This window comes from Tamandua tetradactyla, chromosome 6 (assembly GCF_023851605.1).
Source record: "Tamandua tetradactyla isolate mTamTet1 chromosome 6, mTamTet1.pri, whole genome shotgun sequence".
NCBI classification, from domain to species: domain Eukaryota; kingdom Metazoa; phylum Chordata; class Mammalia; order Pilosa; family Myrmecophagidae; genus Tamandua; species Tamandua tetradactyla.
The window spans coordinates 80,555,603-80,581,315 of record NC_135332.1 but is presented as its reverse complement, the minus strand read 5'-3'; the positions used below and the strand labels follow the sequence as shown (position 1 = coordinate 80,581,315).

Genomic DNA, 25,713 nt, shown 5'->3' with positions numbered 1-25,713 from the left:
TGTACTGAATGAATTCAATGCAGCATCTCAGCGAATCTTTAAAACATCCTGAGAAGCAGGTACCATTAGTGTTCCTATTTTACAAGTAAGGAAACTGAGTCGCAGAGAGGTGAGATATCCCTAAGGTCATTTCATTTGGGCAGGGCAGTTGTAACTGCACCTGTGACCTCTCCCTGTTAGCCTTTCCTCTCTTTGTCCAATTCCCTCTTCTTTTGGGGCGAAGAGTAATTGAAGGTCCGAACCAGAGTGACACAGAGCATTTTCCTTCCACTCTTGCTGTCAGTTTCCTCCTCTGTGAAGTGGTTTCATCTCTTCCCACCTTTCTAGGAATATGGTAGAGGAAACGGGCGTTCTGGGATCACTTTCTCGGGCTTTGCTGCCACCTTGAGGGCTTGCTGGACACAGTCCCTTGGAAGCCAGGTAAGAATTTGCAGGTGAATTGCTGAGGAATAGCGGGATGCAGAGAGGGAACAAGTGCGGGTAGAGGAGTAATTCTGGGCACAGTACGGAGACCATGCAAATTCGCCGCTTCTTTTGCCCAACTGCTCCCTCGACACCCCACCCCTCCCAGGCCCTTGCAGAGACCTCAATGATTTCTGGACGCCCAGGAACGGTGGAGTTTCCTGTTGAGCGAGGCCACTTGCCCACTGCTCTTCATTCCATCCAGGCCCGAGCCCGTGGGGGATGCCAAGACTTGCCAGGGGAGCTAAGGGAACTTCTCTCAGCCCACTTGGTTACCAGACAGGTCTGCAGTGGGACTCAGGCTCCGGAGGTGACCAGTTCATTCCAACTGGGGAGGAGAAGGAGGCCCAGGGCCAAGGAAACGTGGGCAACGTCCGGGAGACCGGGAACCCGAACCCTTGGACAAGCCCTTTGCCGCTTTTCAGAATTGCCGCCCACCAGATCCCGCCCACCGCCGGTCTCTGCCCCTTAGCCCCGCCCCTCCTATTTCCTCCACCCTTTACTGGGCACTTTTTGCCCAGGCTCCGCCCCTCAAGCCCTCTTCCGCTCTTCTAGTCCCGCCCCACCAGCTCCCAGCCCCGCCTGCGCTGAGACCCCGCCTCCCGCTTCCAGGAACTGCCGGGAGATGGCGGTTCAGAGCTGCGCAGGGCTACAAACTCCGGCCCTGGAAGGAGCCGCTACTACCCAGCTCAGTGTCCTTTGGTTTGGGGACCGGTTCCTGGTGGAAGACGTCGGGTGAGCTGTCATGAAATGAACACAAAAAGGAAACTGGGGGCTCGGAGTGTGACGGCCTCCCACAGCACCTCAGGAAACAGTCAATCCAGTCAGCCTATCTGTTTATTCATTCATTCATTCAGTTAATCCAGTCAGTCAGCCAGTCAGTCTAGTTAGCCGTCCAGTCAATTTAGCCACCCTGTAGGTCAGTCTAGTAAGTTAGCATGCCGGTCAGCTTGTCAATCAAGCCCGTCAGTCACTCAGTCAGTCCATCTAGTCAGCCTGTCAATCTAGTGAGACATGTTAAATCAGTCAGTCAGTCCAGTCAGTCAGCCAGTCACCCAGTCTGGAAGTCACCCAGTTTGTCCATCAGTCTGTTAGTTCAGTTTCTCATCAGGTGGTCAGCTGGCCATCACTGTGCCCTAGCCACATGTTTCCTTGGGGGCTAGCCTTGCAGTTGTGAGGGAAAGGGGGAGGGCATCTGTGAATTGGTGATGGGGGAAATATGTGGTACTTAGTCGTTTTTTTTTTTTTTTTTTACGTGGGCAGGCAATGGGAATCGAACCCAGGTCCTCTGGCATCACAGGAAAGCCTTCTTGCCTGCTGAGCCACTGTGGCCCACCCTAGGCCTTGTTTTTTAATATTAATTTTTTAATTTATTTTTTAAGTGCCAGATAACATCAAACGAATGCAAACATTTGTAACTTTTGATCATTCTATTCTACACATATAATCAGTAATTCACAATATTATCACATAGTTGCATATTCATCATCATGATCATTTCTTGGAAATTTTGCATCTATTCAAACAAAGAAATAAAAAGAAAACAAAAAAATTCATACATAGCATACCCCCACCCTTCCACCTCACCGATCACCAGCATTTCACTCTAAATTTGTTTTAACATTTGTTCCCCCTATTATTTATTTTTATTCCATATGTTTTACTTATCTTTTGACAAGGTAGATAAAAGGAGCATCAGATACAAGGTTTTCACAATCACACAGTCACATTGTGAAAGCTATATAATTATACAATCATCTTCAAGAAACATGGCAACTGAAACACAGCTCTACATTTTCAGGCTCTTCCCTCCAGCCTCTCCATTGCATCTTGAATAACAAGGTGATATCTACTCAATGCATAAGAATAACCTCCAGAATAACCTCTCGACTCTGTTTGGAATCTCTCAGCCTAGGTCTTGTTTTTTTACCCTCAGGATCTTCCAGACCCTTGGGAAAAGTGGTCAGTGATGCCAGGAAGATCCCAGGCTGACACTTGGGACCATCATAGCAGTCCCTGGAACATGCAGAGCTGCAGTGGAAGAGGCAAGACCCATGCTCTCAGGTGGCTTAGGTGGGAGATGCTTCGAAGTTGCTAAATTCAACCCTTTACTGTGTCATTGGAAAACTGAGGCCCAGAGAGGGGTCACTTTGTGAGTAGATCTGGGAAAGGCTGTGGATTTGGCCTAATCTACTCTCCTCTTCCTATGTGGATAGTGGTGGCCAAGACCCTGGCCCTTCCAGAAGGCTCAGGGCACAGCTGGAGACTGGATAACTGGCAATTTGTCTTGGCATTACTTCTGTGTGCCTTTGGGTGAATTGCTTGACTATTCTGAACCTCACTGTTCTAGTTTACTAGCTGCTGGAATGCAACTCACCAGAGACAGATTGGCTTTTAATAAAAGGGGATTTATTTTGTTAGTTCTTCAGAGGAAAGGCAGCTAACTTTCCACTGAGGTTCTTTCTTATGTGGAAGACACAGGATGGTCTCTGCTGGTCTTCTCTCCAGGCCCCTGGGTTCCAACAACTTCTCCCTGGGGTGACTTCTTTCTGCATCTCCAAAGGCCTGGGCTGAGCTCCAAGTGCTGAGATGAGGAATGCTGAGCTGCTTAGCTGTGCTATGTTGCAATCTCTCATTTCAGCACCAGCCAATTAAGTCAAACATCACTCACTGCAGCAGACATGCCTCCTAGCTGACTGCAGATGTAATTAGCAACAGATGAGATTCACGTACCATTGGCTTATGGCCACAGCAACAAGACTAGGTATGCTCACCTGGCCAACCTGACAACTGAATCTAACTAACACACTCACTGTCCCCATACAGATCCCTTAGATAGTGGAAACAGTCTCTTTAACCTGTTCCCCCAACTCTCACCCTACCCCATTCTGGGGTTTGGAAATGAGAACATGGATGTGAAAGCCCAGGTGTGAGAAGGTGGTTAATAACCATGCTATCCTGCGGCTTTCCTAAGGTCAGGAAGAGAGGTAAAGAAAAGCAAGAGTGACCTGAGTTTCTTGGCCAAGGCCTGAGTGGAAGAAAAATTCTTGATGCAGGATTTCCCTCAAGGACAGTGTGGGACCCTGACCAACCACAGTGTGGGGCTCAGGAACACATCCTGTTGCTTTTTGACCTGGTAAAGGGGTGGTGAGAGGGTTGAAGATCCTGGTTGTGTGCCCCACCCAGTAGGAGGGAGGGTAGGGACTGGGGAACATGGTAGCTTGGTCTTAGGGGTGAGAAATTCTCCCTTAGCCCAACCTGGGTATGCTCTTGAGAGCCTTGCTTCCAAAGGGAAGGCAAGGACAGGTATGGGTGAGTCTCAAGCATACCCCAGGAACAATAGTTTTTCCCCCTTCTCCAAAGCTGAGTATCCAGTTTACCTCATGTCCAGGCCTCAATGACCTAGTGAGGGGGAACTGCAACTCCTGAGAACATGGCTCCTTATAGGGGCCTGGTAGGTCCCTACTCCCCTGGGCAGGGCTGGGAGGTACCAGGAAGAGTTGGTTACTCATAAAATGAAAATTTATTGTGCACTCACCATTTGCCAGGCTTTTGGTAGATAATGGGAGTAGGGGGCAGGAATGACCTGTACAGATGCTGCTCCTGTTTATGAAGTTCAGAGTCTAGGAGTGGTGGTAAGGTGTTAGATGAAAAAGAAAATAAACCAATCAACTAAAGTAAAAATTGTAATCTGTGCTATGATGTAGCAAAGAGGATTGCTGAGAAAGACAATAAAGCAAGGCATTCTGGTATGGCTTTCTGGGGAGAACTGAAGGAGAAAGAGCCAATGATGGAAAGAATGGGGTGAAAGAGGTAGGGTTCCAACTAAGGGATAACATCATTCACTCACTCTCTCACATAGTTCAATAAACAAGTATAAATAAAAATAAATAAACTAATAAAAAAGTTCAATAAATAAGTATACAACTGTTACTGTGTGCCAGGTACTCAGGTACTCTTATAGTTGCTAGAAACACAGAGATGAGAAGTTCAAGGAAAATTGAACTCTCAAGGAGCTTATGTTCTAGTGGAAGGAGAAGAAAATGAACCCCCCAAAAAGGAAACATAATTCCAGGGAATGACAATGTTATGAAGAAAATAAAATCAAGATTATGGGACAGGAACTGACTAAGGATGAGGAGACTGTTGTAGATAGGATGGTGTGGTAAGGCTTCCCAGAGAACTGAGTTATAAGAAGGACACAGCCATGCAAAGATCTGGAGGCAAAGCATTCTAGGTAGAGAGAACAGGAAGTGGGAACATGGTTAGATGGTTTGAGACATAAGGCTGGTAGAAGAGTGATGGGCAGTGAAAGGAAGGAAATAGATAATGAAGAGCATGCTAAAGGTAGGTGAAGAGAATGTACTTGATTAGAAGGCATTGGGAAGCTGGTGGAGGTTTTTTCGGCATAGAATAAGCATGATCGCTCTGGCTGCTCTATGCATGTATAGTGCAAAGGTGTTGTAGTTTCTTTGGCTGTTCAAGCAAATACCATGCTATGGGTTGGCTTAAACAATGGGAATTTTGAAAAACATGGTTTTGAGGCTAAGAGAAAGTCCAAGTCAAGGCATCATCAAGGAAATGCTTTCTTCCCAAAGACTGGCATTCTGAGACTAGCTGCTGGTGATTGTTGGTCCTGGGCTTCTCTGTCACATGGTGGCCTCTCCTGGCCTCTCCATACTTTTCAGGGTTCTGTTGATGTTTGGCTCCTGGCTACTCCCTCTGTAACTTTTCAGTTTGAATTTCATTCCACTTATAAAGGTCCCCTGTAATCGCTTTAAGACCCATCCTGTTTGAGGTGGACCACACCTTAACTGAAATAACCTCATCAAAAATTCCTACTTACAATGGGTTCGCACCCACAGGAATGGGTTAAGTTTAAGAACATGTTCTTCTGAGGTACATCAGCTCCAAACCACCATTGCAAGTGAGGGAGAGTAGACGTGGAAGCAGTTAGGAGGCTATTGCAATAGTTCATGCAAGGTTATGTTGGCCTGGACTGAAGTAGTAGCAGTGGTGATGGAGGCAAGTGAATAGATAGATTTATGGGCTGAATGGATAGGACTTGGTGACTGTGAAAGGAAAAGAATGATTTCTGGGGTTTTTGGTTCCAGCAATTTTGTGGATGGTGATGCCATTGATTAAACTGGAGTGGGTTGTGGGGAATAGGTTTGGGGGAGGAAAACTAGAATGCAGTTTTGGACAATCTGCAGAGATTTCTGTTAAATAGCTAAGTGGTGTTGACAAGCAGACATTTGGCAGTTTGAACCTGGAACTCCGGGGAGAGGACTTCTCTAGAGATAATATTTGGCTCAGGGCAGAGGCAGCACCACTCAAAGCATTAGAGCTAAGCTGTCATAACAGTAGCCACTAGCAGCATGTGGCTACTGAACCCTTGAAATGTGAGCCATGCTGTTAAGTGTAAAATACAGACCATATTTCGAAGGCTTAGTATGGTAAAAGAATGTAGAATATCTCGCTGATATATATATATATATATATATATATATATATATATATATATATATAATATATTTTTATTGGCAAAACAACAAACAAACATATTCTTAACATACAAACATTCTATATATGGTGTATAATCAGTGGCTCACAATATCATCACATGATGTATATTTATCACCATGATCACATTTTAGAACATTTAAATCACTACATTAATCGAAATAAAAATAAAAAAGGAAAAACTCATACATATGATACCCCTTACCCGTTCCTCTCATTGACCACTAATATTTCCATCTGCCCAATTTATTTTACCCTTTGTTCCCCCCTATTGTTTATATATTTATTTAAACTCATCTGTCCATACCCTAAATAAAGGGAGCATCAGACGCAAGGTTTTCACAATCACACAGTCACATTGTAAATGTTGGATCTTCCTACAATCATCTTCAAGAAACAAGGTTACTGGAGCACAGCTCTATAGTTTCAGGTACTTCCCTTTAGCCAGTTGAATACACCATAAACTGAAAAGGGATAACTACATGACTCATAAGAATAACCTCAAGGATAACCCCTCAACTTGAAATTTCTCAATCACTGACACTTTATTTTTTCTCACTTCTCTCTTCCCCCTTTGTTCAAAAAGGTTTTCTCAATCCCCTCAGCCAAGTCCCAGCTCATCCTGGGATTTCTCTTCCATGTTACCAGGGAGATTTACACCCCTGGGGGTCATATCTCACGTTGAGGGAGAGGGCAGTGGGTTCCCTTGCTATGTCAACTTATAGAGAGAGGCCACATTGAGCAACAAAAGAGTTTCTCTGTGTGTGACTCTTAGTCCTAATTTTAAGTAGGCTTAGCATATCCTTTGCAGGAATGAGTTTCATAGAGGCAAACCCCAAGATTGAGGGCTTGGCCTATTGATTTGGTTACCCCCACTACTTGTGAGAGTATCAGAAATTCTCCAGATGGGGAAGTTGAATCTTTCCCCCTTTCTCCGCATTTCCCTAAGGGGAATACTGCAACTACTTCTTCATTTACTGTCCAAATCACTCTGGGATTTATTGGGCCATCACACTAATCTGGACAACCTAACAAAATCTCATGCCCTATTCAAGATTCCCTGTACTTATGGTGTTCAACTCAACTGACCACACAAGCTAAATTAGGAAATGCACTACCCAAAATATAAATTTTGCACCAAATAAATGTCTCTTCCTTTAGTTTCACACAGAAGTGAAGTTTTAAGATATTGCCAATGTTATCCACTACCCAGTCTTCTGTTATACCTTAGTCCTATCCATATCAGCTTCATTCATATCTCTACTCGATGTCTGATCACTTTTTCAGCTTTTTAAACTGTTCCTGTATGTGACACTACCAACTTTCATAGTTTCAGAGCTCTACTTCTGAATCTCAGGTGTCACATAAATATCTGAAGTTTCTGGGAAAGACCAGGTCATATACAACAGTTCAGTATTTCAGAATTTAGAATTAACAATTACACTTCTTGAATATATGTGACTGCCATGAGAGTTTACAATCTAGGTCCCTTTACAATAAGCCCTAACCTGATAACCCATGCTCTTGACTTTAGTTCCACCGAGTTTTTATATTATACTTAGTCCATATAATTGAGGCCTGATTATTATTTGTTGTTTTTGTTCCTCATTAATATATTTTTTAAAATATTGACTATTGTTGAAATACTAATGTTTTGGATATATTGGTTTAAATAAACACTGTCAAAATTAATTTAAAATAAATTAATAATAATTTAGATATTGTTCAAATAGTTAAAATTTATTTTAATTTTACCTGTGGTAAATACTAGAAAATTTAGTATTTTTTAAATTTAAAGTTAGGTATGTGGCTCACATAATTCTGTTGCACAAGTCTGTGCACTGCATACTAGGGCTGGTGGTGCATTGTTGAGTGTGACCAGTCAAGGTACCAAGGGGCAGCAATAATTAGGAAATCCAGGGTCATCTCTGATGTGGACCATGCTACATAAAACCCAGAGTGGGGGGTTGTTGGCTTGGTCTTCCCTTGCTCCGCTTTCTAGGAAGCCCCTGTGGACTGAGGAAGAGGTAGGAAGGGTCCCAATGAGGTGACAGTCTGAATGGTTCAGGAAGGTGCTGGACCTCAGTTGCTGAGTTCCCATCCCCTTCTTTATTACCCCTGGCTGACATCATCCTGATGGGGGAACATTTCCGCCCTTTGGAAATGTATGCCAGCTAACTGCTGTGTAGTCAAGGAAACCAAGTCCATAAAGCTCACAGAGGTTAATTTATATGAAATAAATGTGGCTGTAGCCCATTTTCATCCATTACCATTCTAAACAGCTTGTTCAAACTGCCTCAGTGTTTCTGTGGCAGGAAAACTGCTCTTGGGGGGAAAAAAGCAGTGATATCAGTGGGGGAGTAGATTGAATTCAATCAGTTTGCTTGGTGTGCTTTTCATGAGCAGCACTGTATGCCAGATACTGGGCTAGCTGCTGTGGATTGTTTATTGTGTTGTCTTAAAGGAACACATTCCCAAATGCCTTAACAGAAGGGGAAATGTGTAGAGATCTAAATAGAGGCTCATAAGAGACCAGAGGAAGCAAAATTAATGTGTAACCTTTGAACTCAGAGAACTGGGCAGGTAGCATCTGAGCAGAGGGGCAGGATTTTGCCATTCAACTTGTAGGGTAGGGAAAGGGTTGTCCAGGCACATGGAATAGCAAGAAAGGATATGATTTCATGGAAGTGCAGGAAATCCTTTTGGCTAGAATGGAGGGCCTGTGGAGTAGAGTCATAGTAAAAGAAAGTTGGTACTAGATCATGGGAGGCCTTGATTTCCAGGTTTAGGAGATTGACCTTTAGATTGTAGATGCTTGGGAGCTCTTGAAGGTTTTTGAGGATGGAGTGAGTTGGACACCATTGTGCTTAGGAAGAAGAAATCACTTTCTTGGGGCATTTAGTACTCAGAGGACAGGGAAGGGAGAAGAAAGTGAGATTGTTTGAGAAAATGAGGAAGGTAAAGAATTCTTCTAGGGTAGCAAATGAGGCAGTATGGTGCAGCAGTTAAAAGCATTGGTTTTGGAAATGTAGAGACTGGATGTGAACCCTAGTTCATCACTTTTTCAAAGCATATCATACACTTCATTCATCACCACAATCAATTTTACTTAAAAAATTGAGATATTCATATTCTAAAAACTCACTATTGTAAAGAGTACAGTTTGGTAGTTTTTAGTATATTCCTAAGGTTGTACAAACATCACTGGTATCTAATTCCAGAACATTTTCATCACCACCCCAAAACCCTGTACCCAATAGCAGTTACTACCCCTACTCTTAGACTTTCTGTTTCTATAGATTTGTCTATTCTGGCCAGTTCATATAAATAGAATCATGTAGTTTGTGGACTTTTGTGTCTAGCTTCTTTCATTAAGTATAATGTTTCCAAGGTTCATCCATATTGTAATCTTTATCATATTTCATTCTTTTTTGTGGTTGAATAATATTCCATTATATGGTTATATCATATTTTATTTATCCACGTGTCAGTTGATGGACATTTGGATTGTTTGACTTTTAGCTATTATGTATAACATCATGAACATTAGTGTACAGGATTTTGTGGACATATATTTTCATTTCTCTTGGGCATATACCTAGAAGTAAAATTGCTGGATCATATGCTAATTCTATGTTTAGCTTTCTGAGGAATTGCCAAACTGTGTCCTAAAGAGGCTGCACCATATTACTTTCCCACCAAGAATGTATGAGGATTCTGATTTCTTCATATCCTCACCAACACTTGTTATTGTACATTAAAGAAATTACAGTTGTCCTAAAGGGGGTGATGTGGTATCTCATTGTTTTGTTTGCACTTTCTTAATATTCTGCCCCACTGGCACCTTAGCAGGCTGGCTAATTATTGACTATGCAGAGCCATGAAAAAATTCTCTAGTGAGCTCAAAGAAGGGCCAGTGCTAAGGTGCTGCCTCTCTGTCCTGATTTCCTGCTCTAACCCCTCTGAGGTCTTCAGGGGCACCTATGGCTTCATTAGGCAGAGACAGAGTGAGAGAGGGAGAAGTGGAGAGGAGAGTGGAGAGGAGGAGAGTGGAGAAGGAGTGTATGGGTTAGGAAATGTCTTATCTATGATTTTTGAGTAGAGCCCTTGTGTCTGCCTTGGTGAAGAAGGCAGTGTCCATGCAGAGTGCAGTGAGTTGAATAGTGCCTCCCCCACCCCCAATAAAGATAAGTACAAGTCCTAACCCCTGGGTACCTACGAATGTGATCTTACTTGGAAATAGAGTCTTGAATATGTAATTAAATTAAGCATCTCAAGGTGAAGTTATTCTGGATTTAGGTTAGGCCCTAAAACAAATGACTGATTCCTTATACAAGAAAGGAGAGGAAGATTTAATATTCACAGGAACAGAGCACAGAAGATAAGGCCATGTGAAGATGCAGGCAGAGATTGGAGTGGGGCATCTACAAACCAAGGAACTCTAAGGATTGCCAGAATCACCAGAAGCTTGGAAGTGGGCTATAGAACAGATTGATTCCCTCTCAGAGCCTCTAGAAGGAAGCAGCTCTGCTGCCATCTTAATTTAGGATATCTGTGATCCAGAACAGTGAGAGAATAAATTTCTCTAGTTTGAAACAACCAAGTATGTGATTATTTGTTACAGTAGCCATGGGAAATGGCCCTAATAGCCCAGGCCTTTGCTTTTCATGTTCTAAAAATTATATCTTCACTTTTTTCTTGAACTGTTTTAAAGCCAGGATGAATGGAATTATATTATTCAGAAGATCTTCTCATATGTGCCTGTGGCTTAATTTGAAATTCTTTTGACCTAATTTTGGTGAAATCTCCTTCAAGTCCTATAAGAAAACTCTGCTATGTGGGAATCCCTTAAAGGGCTGTGGTGAACAGCCAGACTTAGATGTTTAACTTCCAGTCTCAGCCCCTTTTCCACCTGTGTCCCTGTGATACCTTTGCTACCTGGCTTCATCCCAGGACTTGCCTTAGGCTTTGGGCCTTTCCTGCTGGCTGCTCCATTCCCAAGGAAAAACAGTTGTGTCTTTGGTAGTTCTTCTTTGTACTGACAGATTCCTTATTGTTTCTTTATCTGGAACTTACCCAATGTAGTCTCTATCTACCTTCATCTTACCAAATTCTTCTCTCCAGGTCCTACTTGTTCTTTGTTATCTCAGGTCCCTTGACCTCACAGGTTTCCTAGACTCCCCCTCTTTGTCCTCATTAGAGTAGGTTGGCAAACTTTCCAACATGGGGCTCCTCCTGTTCTGGTACAGGTGGAGAAAAGGGCAGGAGCCTGGTTAGTTCGAGTCCTCAAGGTGAAGGGTATTGGGTGGCAAATGATTCGCATCTTCTGGGGAGGTCTCTGAAGGACACTGGCTGTGGAAAAGGAGGCATCTGCCATGCCAACTGTCATGGTAAGAGAAAATAGTAATGACAATCTGCATGCCATTTGTGGGTTGCCAAAGTCTGGCCTGGTTTGAGCTCAAGGGTTCCTTCTTTCTACAAGATGACTCTTGCTTTCTCCTATCTGTCATTCACTTACCCAATCACAACACTCATTTACTTAGTGCTGACTCTGCGAAGTACAGTGCTAGGTCCTGAGAATAAATCCCCACATTTGAGGACCTTGTAATCTAGGAAGATAGACAAATCTATCATGTCAATGCAAAATGATGTAATGTATATTATAATCAAGGGGTTTATGAAATGTAATGGTAACACAGATGAAGGAGAAATCATTCTGCCTTGAGAGAAAGAATAGGTCTTGAGCTGCAGGGGAAAAATGACACTTGCTCTGGGTCTTGAAAGAAGTGTGTGTGTGGGGTCGGGTTGCTTGGCTGACACAGGGGAGAAGGGCATATTAAGTAAAGGACTCAGGGATTCCTTGCATGAATTCAAATCAAGGGTGATTTTGGGCCAAGCTCAGAAGTCCATTGCAGTTCTTTAACTTTCTTTCTTTTTTTTTCACATTGCATGTCCAAAACCATAAATTTATCATACGTATTATGCATTTACATTTTAGAACCTATAAGAAGTAGAAAGGGGAGTTACATCCCAAAAGTTATCATACAATGCTGCTGGCATTTATAATTACCCATATGATTATCTTGCTTCTATCAACTGTCTAGTGTCCTTTTCTTTCAGTTTGAAGACCTCCCTTATATATCCTTGTCTTTCATTAAATTTGGGAAGTTTCCTACCATTATTTATTTCAATATTTCTTCTTCCCTCTTTTTTTTTTACTTTTTTGTTGTATAGTGTAACATATATACAAACAAAAAGATAAAAATCAGTCATTTTTAAAGCACTCTTCAACAAGTAATTACAGGACAGATCCAAGAGTTTCTCAGGTGCTACCATACTGTCCTCTCAGATTTTTCCTTCTAGCTTCTCCAGAATATAGGAGGCTAGAAGGCTTAAATCTTTTTTCATCACTACAATTGAATTTTCTTTTCTTTCTTTTTTTTGTGAAAAATAACATGCAAAAAAACCCAATAAATTTCAAAGCACTGCACCAAAATAAGTTGTAGAACATATTTCAGAGTTTAACCTGGGTTACAATTCCACAGTTTTAGGTTTTTACTTCTAGCTGCTCTAAGACACTAGAGACTAAAAAAGGTATCAGTTTAGGGTGGGCCATGGTGTGTCAGCAGGCAGAGTTCTTGCCTGCCATGCTGGAGACCCATGTTTGATTCCCAGTGTCTGCCCATGAAAAAAAAAAGAAATCAATTGAGTCATTCAGCAATCATATTCATTTGTTAAATCCTATCTTCTCTGTATAACTCCACCATCTCCTTTGATCTTTCTTTTTTGGGGTGTTTGGACTATGGCCATTCTAACTTTTTCATGTTGGAAGGATCTGTCAGTACTATGGGGTAGGGAGATGGAACTATCTGATGCTCTGGACAAGCTGGGCCTTCTAGGTTTCAGGACTTACCTGGTCCAGGGACCCATCTGGAGGTTGTAGTTTTGTGGAATCTTATATATTGCCCTACATGTTCTTTAGGATTGGCTGGAATGGTCCTGGTTGGAGTTTAGCAGGTTATGATAGGTAGCAATGTCTAACTGAAGCTTTGCATAGGAGTGTCCTCCAGAGTAGCCTTTCAACTCTATTTGAATTCTCTCTGCCGCTGATACTTTATTAGTTACACTACTTTTCCCCCTTTTGGTCAGGATGGCATTGTTGATCCGACATTGCCAGGGCTGGATTCATCCCTGGGAGTCATCTCCCACATCACCAGGGAGGCTTTCACCCCTGGATGTCATGTCCCATGTAGCAGGGAGGTCAATGGTTTCACTTGCAGAGTTGGGCTTAGAGAGAGTGAGGCCACATCTGAGCAACAACAGAGGTCCTCCAGAAGTAACTCTTAGTTATACCTATTAGTAGGCTAAACTTCTTTGCTACCTACATATGCTTCACAAGAGTAAGCCTCAAGATCATGGGTGTGGCCTATTGATTTGGGTGTCCCTATAGTTCCACTGCATTTCTTTTTATATTTCTCTTTCCCCAACTGCAGTGGGAATACCTTGAAGTCAAGGGACTTCAAGAGAAGTCTTCAGAGAATGGCCCAGGCCCTGGATTATTTCTTGCCCTTCTATGTAAATTCATTTGTCTTTTGTCCTACCCACTCTAGATGCAGGTAACTGATGTGATAAACTCACTATTTTGGTTTGGTAAAGCTGCTGGAATGTAATATCCCAGAAATGGGTTGGCTTTTATAATGGGGATTTATCAACTTACAAGTTTGCAGTTCTTAGGACTTGAAATTGTCCAACTCAAGGCATCAGCAGGTGATGTTTTCTCCCTGAAGACTGGTTGCCAGCGAGCTTGGACTCCTCTGTCAGATAGCAAGGTACATGGCAACATCTGCTGGTCCTTCTCTCCTGGGTTTTGTTGCTTTCAGCTTCTGACTTCAGTGATGTAATCTCTCAGCTTCTCTGGCTCTCTTAACTTCTGTGTGTGTTTCGCTGTAAACTTTTCTGGGGCTTTTTTTTCTCTTGCAACTTCTTCTTTGACCCACTCATTGTTTAAGAGAGTATTATTTAATCTCCATATATTTGTGTAAGTCCTTGTTCTTTGGTGGCTATTGATATCTAGCTTTATTCCATTGTGATCAGAGAAAGTGCTTTGAATAATTTCAATGTTCTTAAATTTATAAAGATCAGCATATCCTGGAGAATGTTCCATGAGCACTAGAAAAGAATGTATATCCTGGTGTTTTGTGGTGTAATGACCTAATTATGTCTGTTAGGTCTACTTCATTTATCAAGTTGTTTAACTTCTCTATTTCCTTGTTGATCTTCTGTCTGGTTGTTTTATATGTAGAGGAGAGTGGTGTATTGAAATTTCCTATGTTATTGTTGAAACATCTATCACTCTCTTCAGTTTTGTCAATGTCTGTCTCATGTACTTTGGAGCTCCTTGATTGGGAGCATAAACATTTATGATGGTTATTTCTTCTTTGTTAATTGTCCATTTTATTAATATACAATATCCTTTGTCTCTTATGATGTCTTTAGATTTACAGTTTATTTTGTCTGATATTAGTATAGCTACTCCTGCTTTCTTTTGTTACAACTTGGGTGGAACATCTTCCACTTTCAATCTATTTGTATCTTTATGTCTAAGATGAACCTCTTGTAAGCAGCACATAGCTGGATTATTTCTTAACCATTCTGCCATTCAGTATCTTTTAGTTGGTAAATTTAGTCCATTAACATTCAAAGTTATTATTGAAAGGTGTTTCCTGAATCCACCATCCTATCTTTTGGATTTTATTTGTCAGACCTATACTTGTCCCTCTTTCTCTCTCTTTTTTTTTTTATCCTTTTTTACCTCTTTTTTTTAATCCTGTAAGTTACCCTTACTGGTACACTTCAATTCTGTGCCCTCCTCCAGACCTCCCTCTCCTGTCTTTTTTTTCAAATGGTGGAACTCCCTTGAGTGTTTCTCTTCTAGTTTTCTAGCTGCCAGAACGCAATATACCAGAACTGGAATGACATTTAAAAAGGGGAATTTAATGAGTTGTTAGTTTACAGTTCTAAGGCCGAGAAAATGTCCCAATTAAAACAAGTCTATAGACATGTCCAATCAAAGGCATCCATCCAGGGGAAGAAACCTTGGTTCAAGAAGGCCAATTAAGTTCAGGGTTTCTCTCTCAAGTGAGAAGGCACATGAAAATAGTTGGGGCTTCTCTCTCAGCTGGAAAGGCACATGGAGAACACAGCGTGATCTGCCAGCTTTCTTTTCTAGCTTCCTGTTTCATGAAGCTCCCCAGGAGGCATTTTCCTTCTTCATCTCCAAAGGTCACTGGCTTGTGGAATCTCTGGCTCATGGACTCTCTGCTTTGTGGTGCTGCAGCATTCTCTGCTCTCTCCAAATCCTTCATTCTCCAAAATATTTCCTCTTTTATAAGACTTCAGAAACTTATCAAGACCTACCCAAATGGGTGGAGACATGTTGTCACCCAATCCATCTTAACAACCACTCCTGATTAAGTCACATCTCCAGGGAGATGATCTGATCACAGTTTCAAACATACAGTGTTGAATAGGGATTATTCTGCCTTTACAAAATGGGATTTTGATTAAAACATGGCTTTTCTAGAGGACATACATCTTTTAAAACCAGCACAATTTCTTATAAGGCTAGTCTCTTGTTGACACATTCTTTCAGGAATTGTTTGTCTGTGAAAATTATTTTTTTATTAATTAAAAAAAATTAACTAACACAACATTTAGAAATCATTCCATTCTACACATGCAATCAGTAATTCTTAATATCATCACATAGATGTATGATCATCATTTCTTAGTACAATTGCATCAATTTAGAAAAAGAAATAGCAAGACAACAGAAAAAGAAATAAAATTATAATATAGAGAAAAAATAAAAATAAAAAATACATAAAATATATTAAAAATTAAAAAACAAAAAACAAAAAAAACCTATAGCTCAGATGAAGCTTCATTCAGTGTTTTAACATGATTACATTACAATTAGGTAGTATTGTGCTGTCTATTTTTGAGTTTTTGTATCCAGTCCTGTTGCATAGTCTGTATCCCTTCAGCTCCAAATACGCATTATCTTACCCTATTTCTATCTCCTGATGGTCTCTGTTAACAATGACATATTCCAAGTTTATTCTCTAATGTCGGTTCAAATCAGTGGGACCATACAGTATTTGTCCTTTAGTTTTTGGCTAGTCTCACTCAGCATAACGTTCTCTAGGTCCATCCAAGCTATTACATGCTTCATAAGTTTATTCTGTCTTAAAGCTACATAATATTCCATCATATGTATATACGACAGTTTGTTTAGACACTCATCTGTTGATGGACATTTTGGCTGTTTCAATCTCTTTGCAATCGTAAATAATGCTGCTATAAACATTGGTGTGCAAATGTCCGTTTGTGTCCTTGCCCTTAAGTCCTTTGAGTAGATACCTAGCAATGGTATTGCTGGGTCGTATGACAATTCTATATTCAGCTTTTTGAGGAACCGCCAAACTGCCTTCCACAGTGGTTGCGCCATTTGACATTCCCACCAACAGTGGATAAGTGTGCCTCTTTCTCCACATCCTCTACAGCACTTGTCATTTTCTGTTTTGTTGATAATGGCCATTCTGCTGGGTGTGAGATGATATCTCATTGTGGTTTTGATTTGTATTTCTCTAATGGCCAGGGACATTGAACATCTGTTCATGTGCCTTTTGGCCATTTGCATTTCCTCTTCTGAGAGGTGTCTGTTCAAGTCTTTTTCCCATTTTTTAATTGGGTTGGCTGTCTTTTTGTTGTTGAGTTGAACAATCTCTTCATAAATGCTGGATACTAGACTTTATCTGATATGTCATTTCCAAATATTGTCTCCCATTGTGTAGGCTGTCTTTCTACTTTCTTGATGAAGTTCTTTGATGCACAAAAGTGTTTAATTTTGAGGAGCTCCCATTTCTTTCTTTCTTTCTTTAGTGCTCTTGCTTTAGGTTTAAGGTCCATAAAACCACCTCCAATTGTAAGTTTCATAAGATATCTCCCTATATTTTCCTCTAACTGTTTTATGGTCTTAGACCTAATGTTTGGATCTTTGATCCATTTTGAGTTAACTTTTGTATAGGGTGTGATATACGGGTCCTCTTTCATTCTTTTGCATATGGATATCCAGTTCTGTAGGCACCTTTATTGAAGAGACTGTTCTGTCCCAGGTGAGTTGGCTTGACTGCCTTATCAAAGATCAAATGTCCATAGATGAGAGGGTCTATATCTGAGCACTCTACTTGATTCCATTGGTCGATATATCTATCTTTATGCCAATACCATGCTGTTTTGACCACTGTGGCTTCATAATATACCTTAAGTCCGGCAGCGTGTGACCTCTAGCTTCGTTTTTTTTCCTCAAGATACTTTTAGGAATTCGGGGCACCCTGCCCTTCCAGATAAATTTGCTTATTGGTTTTTCTATTTCTGAAAAATAAGTTGTTGGGATTTTGATTGGAATTACATTGAATCTGTAAATCAATTTAGGTAGGATTGACATCTTAACTATATTTAGTCTTCCAATCCATGAACACGGTATGCCCTTCCATCTATTTAGGTCTTCTGTGATTTCTTTTAACAGTTTTTTGTAGTTTTCTTTGTATAAGGTTTTTGTCTCTTTAGTTAAATTTATTCCTAAGTATTTTATTCTTTTAGTTGCAATTGTAAATGGAATTTGTTTCTTGATACCCCCCTCTGCTTGTTCATTCCTAGTGTATAGAAACACTACAGATTTTTGAATGTTGATCTTGTAGCCTGCTACTTTGCTGTACTCATTTATTACCTCTAGTAGTTTTGTTGTGGATTTTTCTGGGTTTTCGACGTATAGTACCATATCGTCTGCAAACAGTGATAGTTTTACTTCTTCCTCCCCAATTTTGATACTTTGTATTTCTTTTTCTTGTCTAATTGCTCTGGCTAGAACCTCCAACACAATGTTGAATAATAGTGGTGATAATGGACATCCTTGTCTTGTTCCTGATCTTAGGGGGAAAGTTTTCAATTTTTCCCAATGAGGATGATATTAGCTGTGGGTTTTTCATATATTCCCTGTATCATTTTAAGGAAGTTCCCTTGTATTCCTATCCTTTGAAGTGTTTTCAACAGGAAAGGATGTTGAATCTTGTCAAATGCCTTCTCTGCATCAATTGAGATGATCATGTGATTTTTCTGCTTTGATTTGTTGATATGGTGTATTACATTAATTGATTTTCTTATGTTGAACCATCCTTGCATACCTGGGATGAATCCTACTTGGTCATGATGTATAATTCTTTAAATGTGTTGATGGATTCAATTTGCTAGAATTTTGTTGAGGATTTTTGCATCTATATTCATTAGAGAGATTGGCCTGTAGTTTTCTTTTTTTGTAATATCTTTGCCTGGTTTTGGTATGAGGGTGATGTTGGCTTCATAGAATGAATTAGGTAGCTTTCTCTCCACTTCAATTTTTTGAAGAGTTTGAGGAGAGTTGGTACTAATTCTTTCTGGAATGTTTGGTAGAATTCACATGTGAATCCATCTGGTCCTGGACTTCTTTATGGGAAGCTTTTGAATGACTGAATCAATTTCTTTACGTGTGATTGGTTTGTTGAGGTCATCTATTTCTTCCTGAGTCAAAGTTGGCTGTTCATGCCTTTCTAGGAACTTGTTCATTTCGTCTACATTGTTGTATTTATTAGTGTAAAATTGTTCATAGTATCCTGTTATTACCTCCTTTATTTCTGTGAGGTCAGTGGTTATGTCTACTCTTCCATTTCTGATCTTATTTATTTGCATCCTCTCTCTTCTTCTTTCTGTCAATCTTTTTAAGGACCCATCAATCTTGTTGATTTTCTCATAGAACCAACTTCTGGTCTTATTGATTTTCTCTATTGTTTTCATGTTCTCAATTTCATTTATTTCTGCTCTCATCTTTGTTATTTCTTTTCTTTTGCTTGCTTTGGGGTTAGTTTGCTGTTCTTTCTCCAGTTCTTCCAAGTGGACAGTTAATTCCCCAAATTTTGCCCTTTCTTCTTTTCTGATATAGGAATTTAGGGCAATTAATTTCCCTCTTAGCATTGATTTGCTGCATCCTATAGGTTTTGATATGTTGTGTTTTCATTTTCATTCACCTCGAGATATTTACTAATTTTTCTTATAATCTCTTCCTTCACCCACTCGTTGTTTAAGAGTGTGTTGTTGAGTCTCCATGTATTTGTGAATTTTCTGGCACTCTGCCTATTATTGATTTCCAACTTCATTCCATTATGATCCAAGAAAGTGTTGTGTATGATTTCAATCTTTTTAAATTTGTTGAGACTTGCTTTGTGACCTAGCATGTGGTCTATCTTTGAGAATGATCCATGAGCACTTGAGAAAAAGGTGTATCCTGCTGTTGTGGGGCATAATGTCCTATAAATGTCTGTTAAGTCTAGCTCATTTATTGTAATATTCAAATTCTCAGTTTCTTTATTGATCCTCTGTCTAGATGTTCTGTCCATTGATGAGAGTGGCGAATTGAAGTCTCCAACTATTATGGTATATGAGTCTATTTCCCTTTTCAGTGTTTGCAGTGTATTCCTCACGTATTTTGGGGCATTCTGGTTCGGTGCATAAATATTTATGATTGTTATGCCTTCTTGTTTAATTGTTCCTTTTATTAGTAGATAGTATCCTTCTTTGTCTCTTTTAACTGTTTTACATTTGAAGTCTAATTTGTTGGATATTAGTATAGCTACTCCTGCTGTTTTCTGGTTGTTATTTACATGAAATATCTTTTCCCAACCTTTCACTTTCAACCTATGTTTATCTTTGGGTCTAAGATGTGTTTCGTGTAGACAGCATATAGAAGGATCCTGTTTTTTAATCCATTCTGCCAGTCTATGTCTTTTGATTGGGGAATTCAGTCCATTAACCTTTAGTGTTATTACTGTTTGGATAATACTTTCCTCTACCATTTTGCCTTTTGTATTATATATATCATATCTGATTTTCCTCTTTCTACACTCTTCTCCATACCTCTCTCTTTTGTCTTTTCGTACCTAACTCTAGTGCTCCCTTTAGTATTTCTTGCAGAGCTGGTCTCTTGGTCACAAATTCTCTCAGTGACTTTTTGTGTCTGAAAATGTTTTAATTTCTCCCTCATTTTTTGAAGGACAATTTTTCTGGATATAGAAGTCTTGCTTGGCAGCTTTTCTCTTTTAGTAATTTAAATATATCATCCCAATGTCTTCTAGCTTCCATGGTTTCTGCTGAGAAATCTACACATAGTCTTATTGGGTTTCCCTTTTATGTGATGGGTTTTTTTCCTCTTGCTGCTTTCAAGATCCTCTCTTTCTCTTTGACCTCTGACATTCTAACTAGTAAGTGTCTTGGAGAACACCTATTTGCATCTATTCTCTTTAGGGTGTGCTGCACTTCTTGGATCTGTAATTTTAGGTCTTTCATAAGAGTTGGGAAATTTTCAGTGATAATTTCTTCTATCAGTTTTTCTCCTCCTTTTCTCTTCTCTTCTCCTTCTGGGACACCCACAACATGTATATTTGTGTGATTCATATTATCATTCAATTCCCTGAGCCCCTGCTCAAATTTTTCCATTCTTTCCCTTATAGTTTCTGTTTCTTTTTGGATTTCAGATGTTCCATCCTCCAGTTCACTAATTCTAACCTCTGTCTCTTGAAATTTACAATTATAGGTTTCCATTGTTTTTTTTGTCTCTTCTACTGTATCTTTCATTTCCATAATTTCTGTGATTTGTTTTTTCAGACTTTCGAAACATTTCTTCTTTTTGTTCATTCCATGCCATCTTCATATCCTCCCTCAATTTATTGATTTGGTTTTTGAAGATGTTTTCCATTTCTGTTCGTATATTCAGAATTAGTTGTCTCAGCTCCTGTATCTCATTTGAGCTATTGGTTTGTTCCTTTGACTGGGCCATATCTTCAATTTTCCTGGTGTGATGTGTTATTTTTTGCTGGCGTCTGGGCATTTAATCAAATTTCCCTATGTGTGGGACCCAGCAGGTTTAAAGACTTTCCTGTGAATTCTCTGGGCTCTGTTTTTCTTATCCTGCCTAGTATGTGGTGCTTGTCTGTCTGCAGGTCCCACCAGCAAAAGATGTTGTGGCTTCTTTAACTTTGGAAGACTCTCGCTGCTGGGTGTGTGGTGAAGACAGAGGAAAGGTTGTAGGTTGGTTTTAATGGCTTCAAATGGTGAAGTCCTGGGATCTGAATTCCTTGAGAGAGGGATTCCACCTGAGTTGCATTTCAACCCTCCCCCGGGGAAGGTTCAGGTGGTAGGGAGACCTGAAAGCCCCCTTTTTCTGCATTCAGGGCAGTTGCAACCTGTGTAATCCCAGCGCTGCGCCCAGAGGCAACCAAGCCTCCATAGAAACAGCCGCAGAAGGCTCTGTTTCACCCCCTTTCCTCTTTTTCAGTTAGCCCAATAGGCGACTTCTGCCTTGATCAGTTTTGCCTGAGCTGAGGGCCTATTTTTAGTAGTTAGAAGTTGTTCATTAATGCCACTATTGGTGTTAGGTTGGGCTCAGTCTCTACTACTGTTGGAGACTCTTTCCTTTCCCTCCGGGAAGTCGCCTATGGGGGAGGGGTGCTGGCCACTGTGGCTTGGGGAACCACTGATCCTGAGGCTCCCAGCCAGCCTGGGAAGCCACGTGTGGGAGGGGCGCTGGTCGACGGCTGCCGTGGCTTTGCGAACCGCTGATCTGAGGCTCCCAGCTGGCCCGGGAAGGAGGGATGGAGGGCCTCTGGCCACCAGCCGCCGTTGCCCGGGGAAGCACGTCCCACTCAGGTATCTCACCGCAGCGGAGTCTCTTAGCCAGTCCAGCCATTCCAGACTGGGGTACACTGTGTGTCTTGTCTCTGTTGTGGCTCTGGGAGCTGTTCTGTACTGTTTCTAGTTATTTAGTAGTTGTTTTGGAGGAGGAGCTAAGATGCACGCACCTTACTAAGCCGCCATCTTCTCTGGAGCTGCCTGTGAACATTTTGATCTTTGATCTCTCTGATATCTGCTATTTTTCTATTTATTCTTTCAAATTCTTCTTTATCCTCTTCTAGAATCTTTTGTTAATTTTTAAATTTTTAAAAAACAACAACATATAAACATGAACATTCTTACCATATGATCATTCCATTCTTGGTATATAACAATAACTCACATTATATCATCACAAAGTTGTATATTCATCACCACGATCACCTCTCAGAATATTTTCATCAATCCAGAAAAAGAAATAAAAAGAAAAAAGAAAGAAATGGTACATACCATACCCCCCTCCCCCTCCTCTTCATTGATCACCAGCATTTCAATCTACAAATTTATTTTAACATTTGTTCCCCCTATTATTAATCTATTTTTAATCCATATGTTTTACTCATCTGTCATTAAGGTAGGTAAAAGATAAAAGGAGCATCAGACACAAGGTTTTCACAATCATGCAGTCATATTGCAAAAACTATACCATTATACACTTATCTTCAAGAAACATGGCTACTGTAGCACAGCTCTACATTTTCAGGCACTTTCCTCCAGCCTCTCCATTACACCTTAACTAAAAAGGTGATATCTATATAATGCATAAGAATAATCTCCAGGATCACCTCTTGACTCTGTTTGGAATCTCTCAGTCATTGACATTTTATTTTGTTTGATTTCACTCTTCCCCCTTTTGGTCAAGAAGGTTTTCTCAATTCCCTGATGCTGAGTCCCAGGTCATTCTAGGATTCCTGTCCCACATTGCCAGGAAGCTCTACACCCCTGGGAGTCATGTCCCACATAGAGAGGGAGAGGGCAGTGAGTTTGCTTGTCATGTTGGCAGAGAGAGAGAGACCACATCTGAGCAACAAAAGAGGTTCTCTGGTGTGACTCTTATGCCTCATTTTAAGTAGGCTTAGCCTATCCTTTTTGGGGGTAACATAAGATGAACAAATCCCAAGATTGGGGACTCTACCCATTGCTTTGTTTATCACTATTGCTTGTGAGAATATCAGGAATTCTCCACATTGGGAAGTTGAACTTTCCCCTTTTCTTTCCATTCCCCCCAGGGGACTTTGTAAATACTTTTTTATTCTTTGTTTGAATCACTCTGGGATTTATCGGGGCATCAGTCTAGACAAACCTACAAAATCTCATGCCCTACACAAGGTTCCATGTACTTATGGTTTTCAATTAAGCTGACAACATAAGTTACATTAGAAAATGCACTGGTCACAATGTAAATTTTGTACCAAATAAACATTTTTTGCTTTAGTCTCACACATAAGTTAAAGTTTTAAAAAGGTGATATCTATTTATTGTGCAAGAATAACCTCCAGGATAACCTCTCAACTCTTTCGAATCTCTCAGCCATTGACACTTTATTTTGTCTCATTTCTCTCTTCCCCTGTTAGGTCAAGAAGGTTTTCTCAATCCCTTGGCACTGAGTCCCAGCCTATGCACCATTTATTGAAGAGACTGTTCTGTCCCAGGTGAGTTGGCTTAACTGCCTTATCACAGATCAATTGTCCATAGATGAGTGGGTCTATATTTGAAAACTCTATTTGATTCCATTGGTCAGTGTATCTATCTTTATGCCAGTACCATGCTGTTTTGACCACTGTAGCTTCATAATATGCCTTAAAGTCCAGTAGTGTGAGACCTCCAACTTCATATTTCTTTCTCAGGATATTTTTAGCTATTTGGGGCACCCTGCCTGTGCTGGTTTGAAAGGATATATGCCCCCTAAGAAAAGCCATGTTTTAATATAAATCTCATTTCTTAAAGGTAGAATAATCTCTATTCAATACTGCATATTTGAAAATGTAATGAGATCATCTCCCTGGTTGATGTGATTTAGTTAAGAATGGTTGTTAAACTGGATTAGGAGACGACATGTCTCCACCCATTTGAGTGGGTCTTGATTAGTTGCTGAAGTCCTATTAAAGAGGAAACATTTTGGAGAAATAGATTCAGAGAGATTCAGAGAGACTCAGAGAGAGCAACACTACAAACCAGAGAGTCCACCAGTCAGCGACCTTTGGAGATGAAGACGGAAGATGCCTCCTGGGGAGCTTTATGAAATAGGAAGCCAGGAGACAAAGCCAGCGGATGATGCCATATTTGCCATGTGCCGTTCCAGCCAAGAGAGAAGCCCTGACTGTGTTCACCATGTGCCGTCTTACTTGGGAGAGAAACCCTGAACTTCATTGGCCTTCTTGAACCAAGGTGTCTTTTCCCTGGATGCCTTTGACTGGACATTTCTATAGACTTGTTTTAACTGGGACATTTTCTCAGCCTTAGAACTGTAAACTAGCAACTCATTAAATTCCCCTTGTTAAAAGCCATTCCGTTTCTGGTATATTGCATTCCAGCAGCTAGCAAACTAGAACACTGCCCTTCCACATAAATTTTGTTCTTGGTTTTTCTATTTCTGAAAAGTAAGTTTTTTGGATTTTCATTGGTATTGCATTGAATGAATTTAGGTAGAATTGACATCTTAACTATATTTAGCCTTCTAATCCATGAACATGGTATACCCTTCCATTTATTTCAGTCCTTGGTGATTTCTTTTAACAATTTCTTGTAGTTTTTGTTTTGTACAGGTCTTTTGTATCTTTAGTTAAATTTTTCCTAAATATTTTATTCTTTTGTTTGCAATTGTAAATGGAATTTTTTTCTTGATTTTCCCCCCAGATTGCTCATTACTAGTGTATAGAAACACTACAGATTTTTGAGTGTTGATCTTGTAACCTGCCACTTTGCTCTACTTGTTTATTAGCTCTAGTAGTTTTGCTGTAGATTTTTCGGGGTTTTCAACATATAGTATCATATCCTCTGCAAACAGTGAGAGTTTTACTTCTTCCTTTCCTATCTTGATGCCTTGTATTTCTTTTTCTTGTCTAATTGCTCTGGCTAGAACTTCCAATACAATGTTGAATAATAGTGGTGATAGTAGACATTCTTATCTTTTTCCTGATCTTAGGGGGAAAATTTTCAGTTTATCCCCATTGAGGATGATGTTAGCTGTGGGTGTTTCATATATTCCCTTTATCATGTTGAGGAAGTTCTCTTTGTTGTGTTTGAAGTGTTTTCAACAGGAAAGATGTTGAATTTTGTCAAATGCATTTTTTGCATCAATTGAGATGATCATGTGGTTTTTGTGCTTTGATTTGTTGATATGATGTATTATATTAATTGATTTTCTTATGTTGAACCATCCTTACATACCTGGGATGTATCCTCCATGGTTATGATGTATAATTCTTTTAATGTGTTGCTGTATTTGATTTGACAGAATTTTGTTGGGGATTTTTGCATCTATATTCATTAGAGAGATTGGCCTGTGGTTTTCTTTTTTTGTACTATCTTTGTGTGGCTTTGGTATGAGGGGGTGATGCTAGCTTCGTAGAATGAGTTGGGTAGCTTTCCCTCCTCTTCAATTTCTTTTGAAGAGTTTGAGCAGGATTGATACTAATTCTTTCTTGAATGTTTGGAAGAATTCACATGTAAAGCCATCTGGTCCTGGACTTTTCTTTTTGGGGTGCTTCTTAATGACTGATTCAATTACTTTACTTGTGATTTGATTGTTGAGGTTGTCTATTTCTTCTCAAGTCAATGTTGGTTCTTCATGCCTTCCTAGGAAGTTGTCCATTTCATCTACATTGTCGAGTTTATTAGCATAAAGTTGTTCATAGTATCCTCTCATTACTTCCTTTATTTCTGTGGGGTCAGTGGTTATGTCTCCTC

General features: G+C 40.2%; 1 protein-coding gene across 1 annotated transcript in view; it reads left to right on the top strand.

Moving 5' to 3' along the window:
• The first annotated feature begins 514 nt into the window (after positions 1-514).
• LOC143686729 (uncharacterized) overlaps positions 515-25,713 on the top strand; it is an 81,463-nt gene continuing 56,264 nt past the window's right edge. The window contains exons 1-4 of the mRNA XM_077163295.1: positions 515-745; positions 1,075-1,197; positions 2,399-2,535; positions 23,379-23,456. Of these exons, the coding sequence (XP_077019410.1) occupies positions 515-745; positions 1,075-1,197; positions 2,399-2,535; positions 23,379-23,456 (569 nt within the window). The remainder of the gene's footprint in view (positions 746-1,074; positions 1,198-2,398; positions 2,536-23,378; positions 23,457-25,713) is intronic.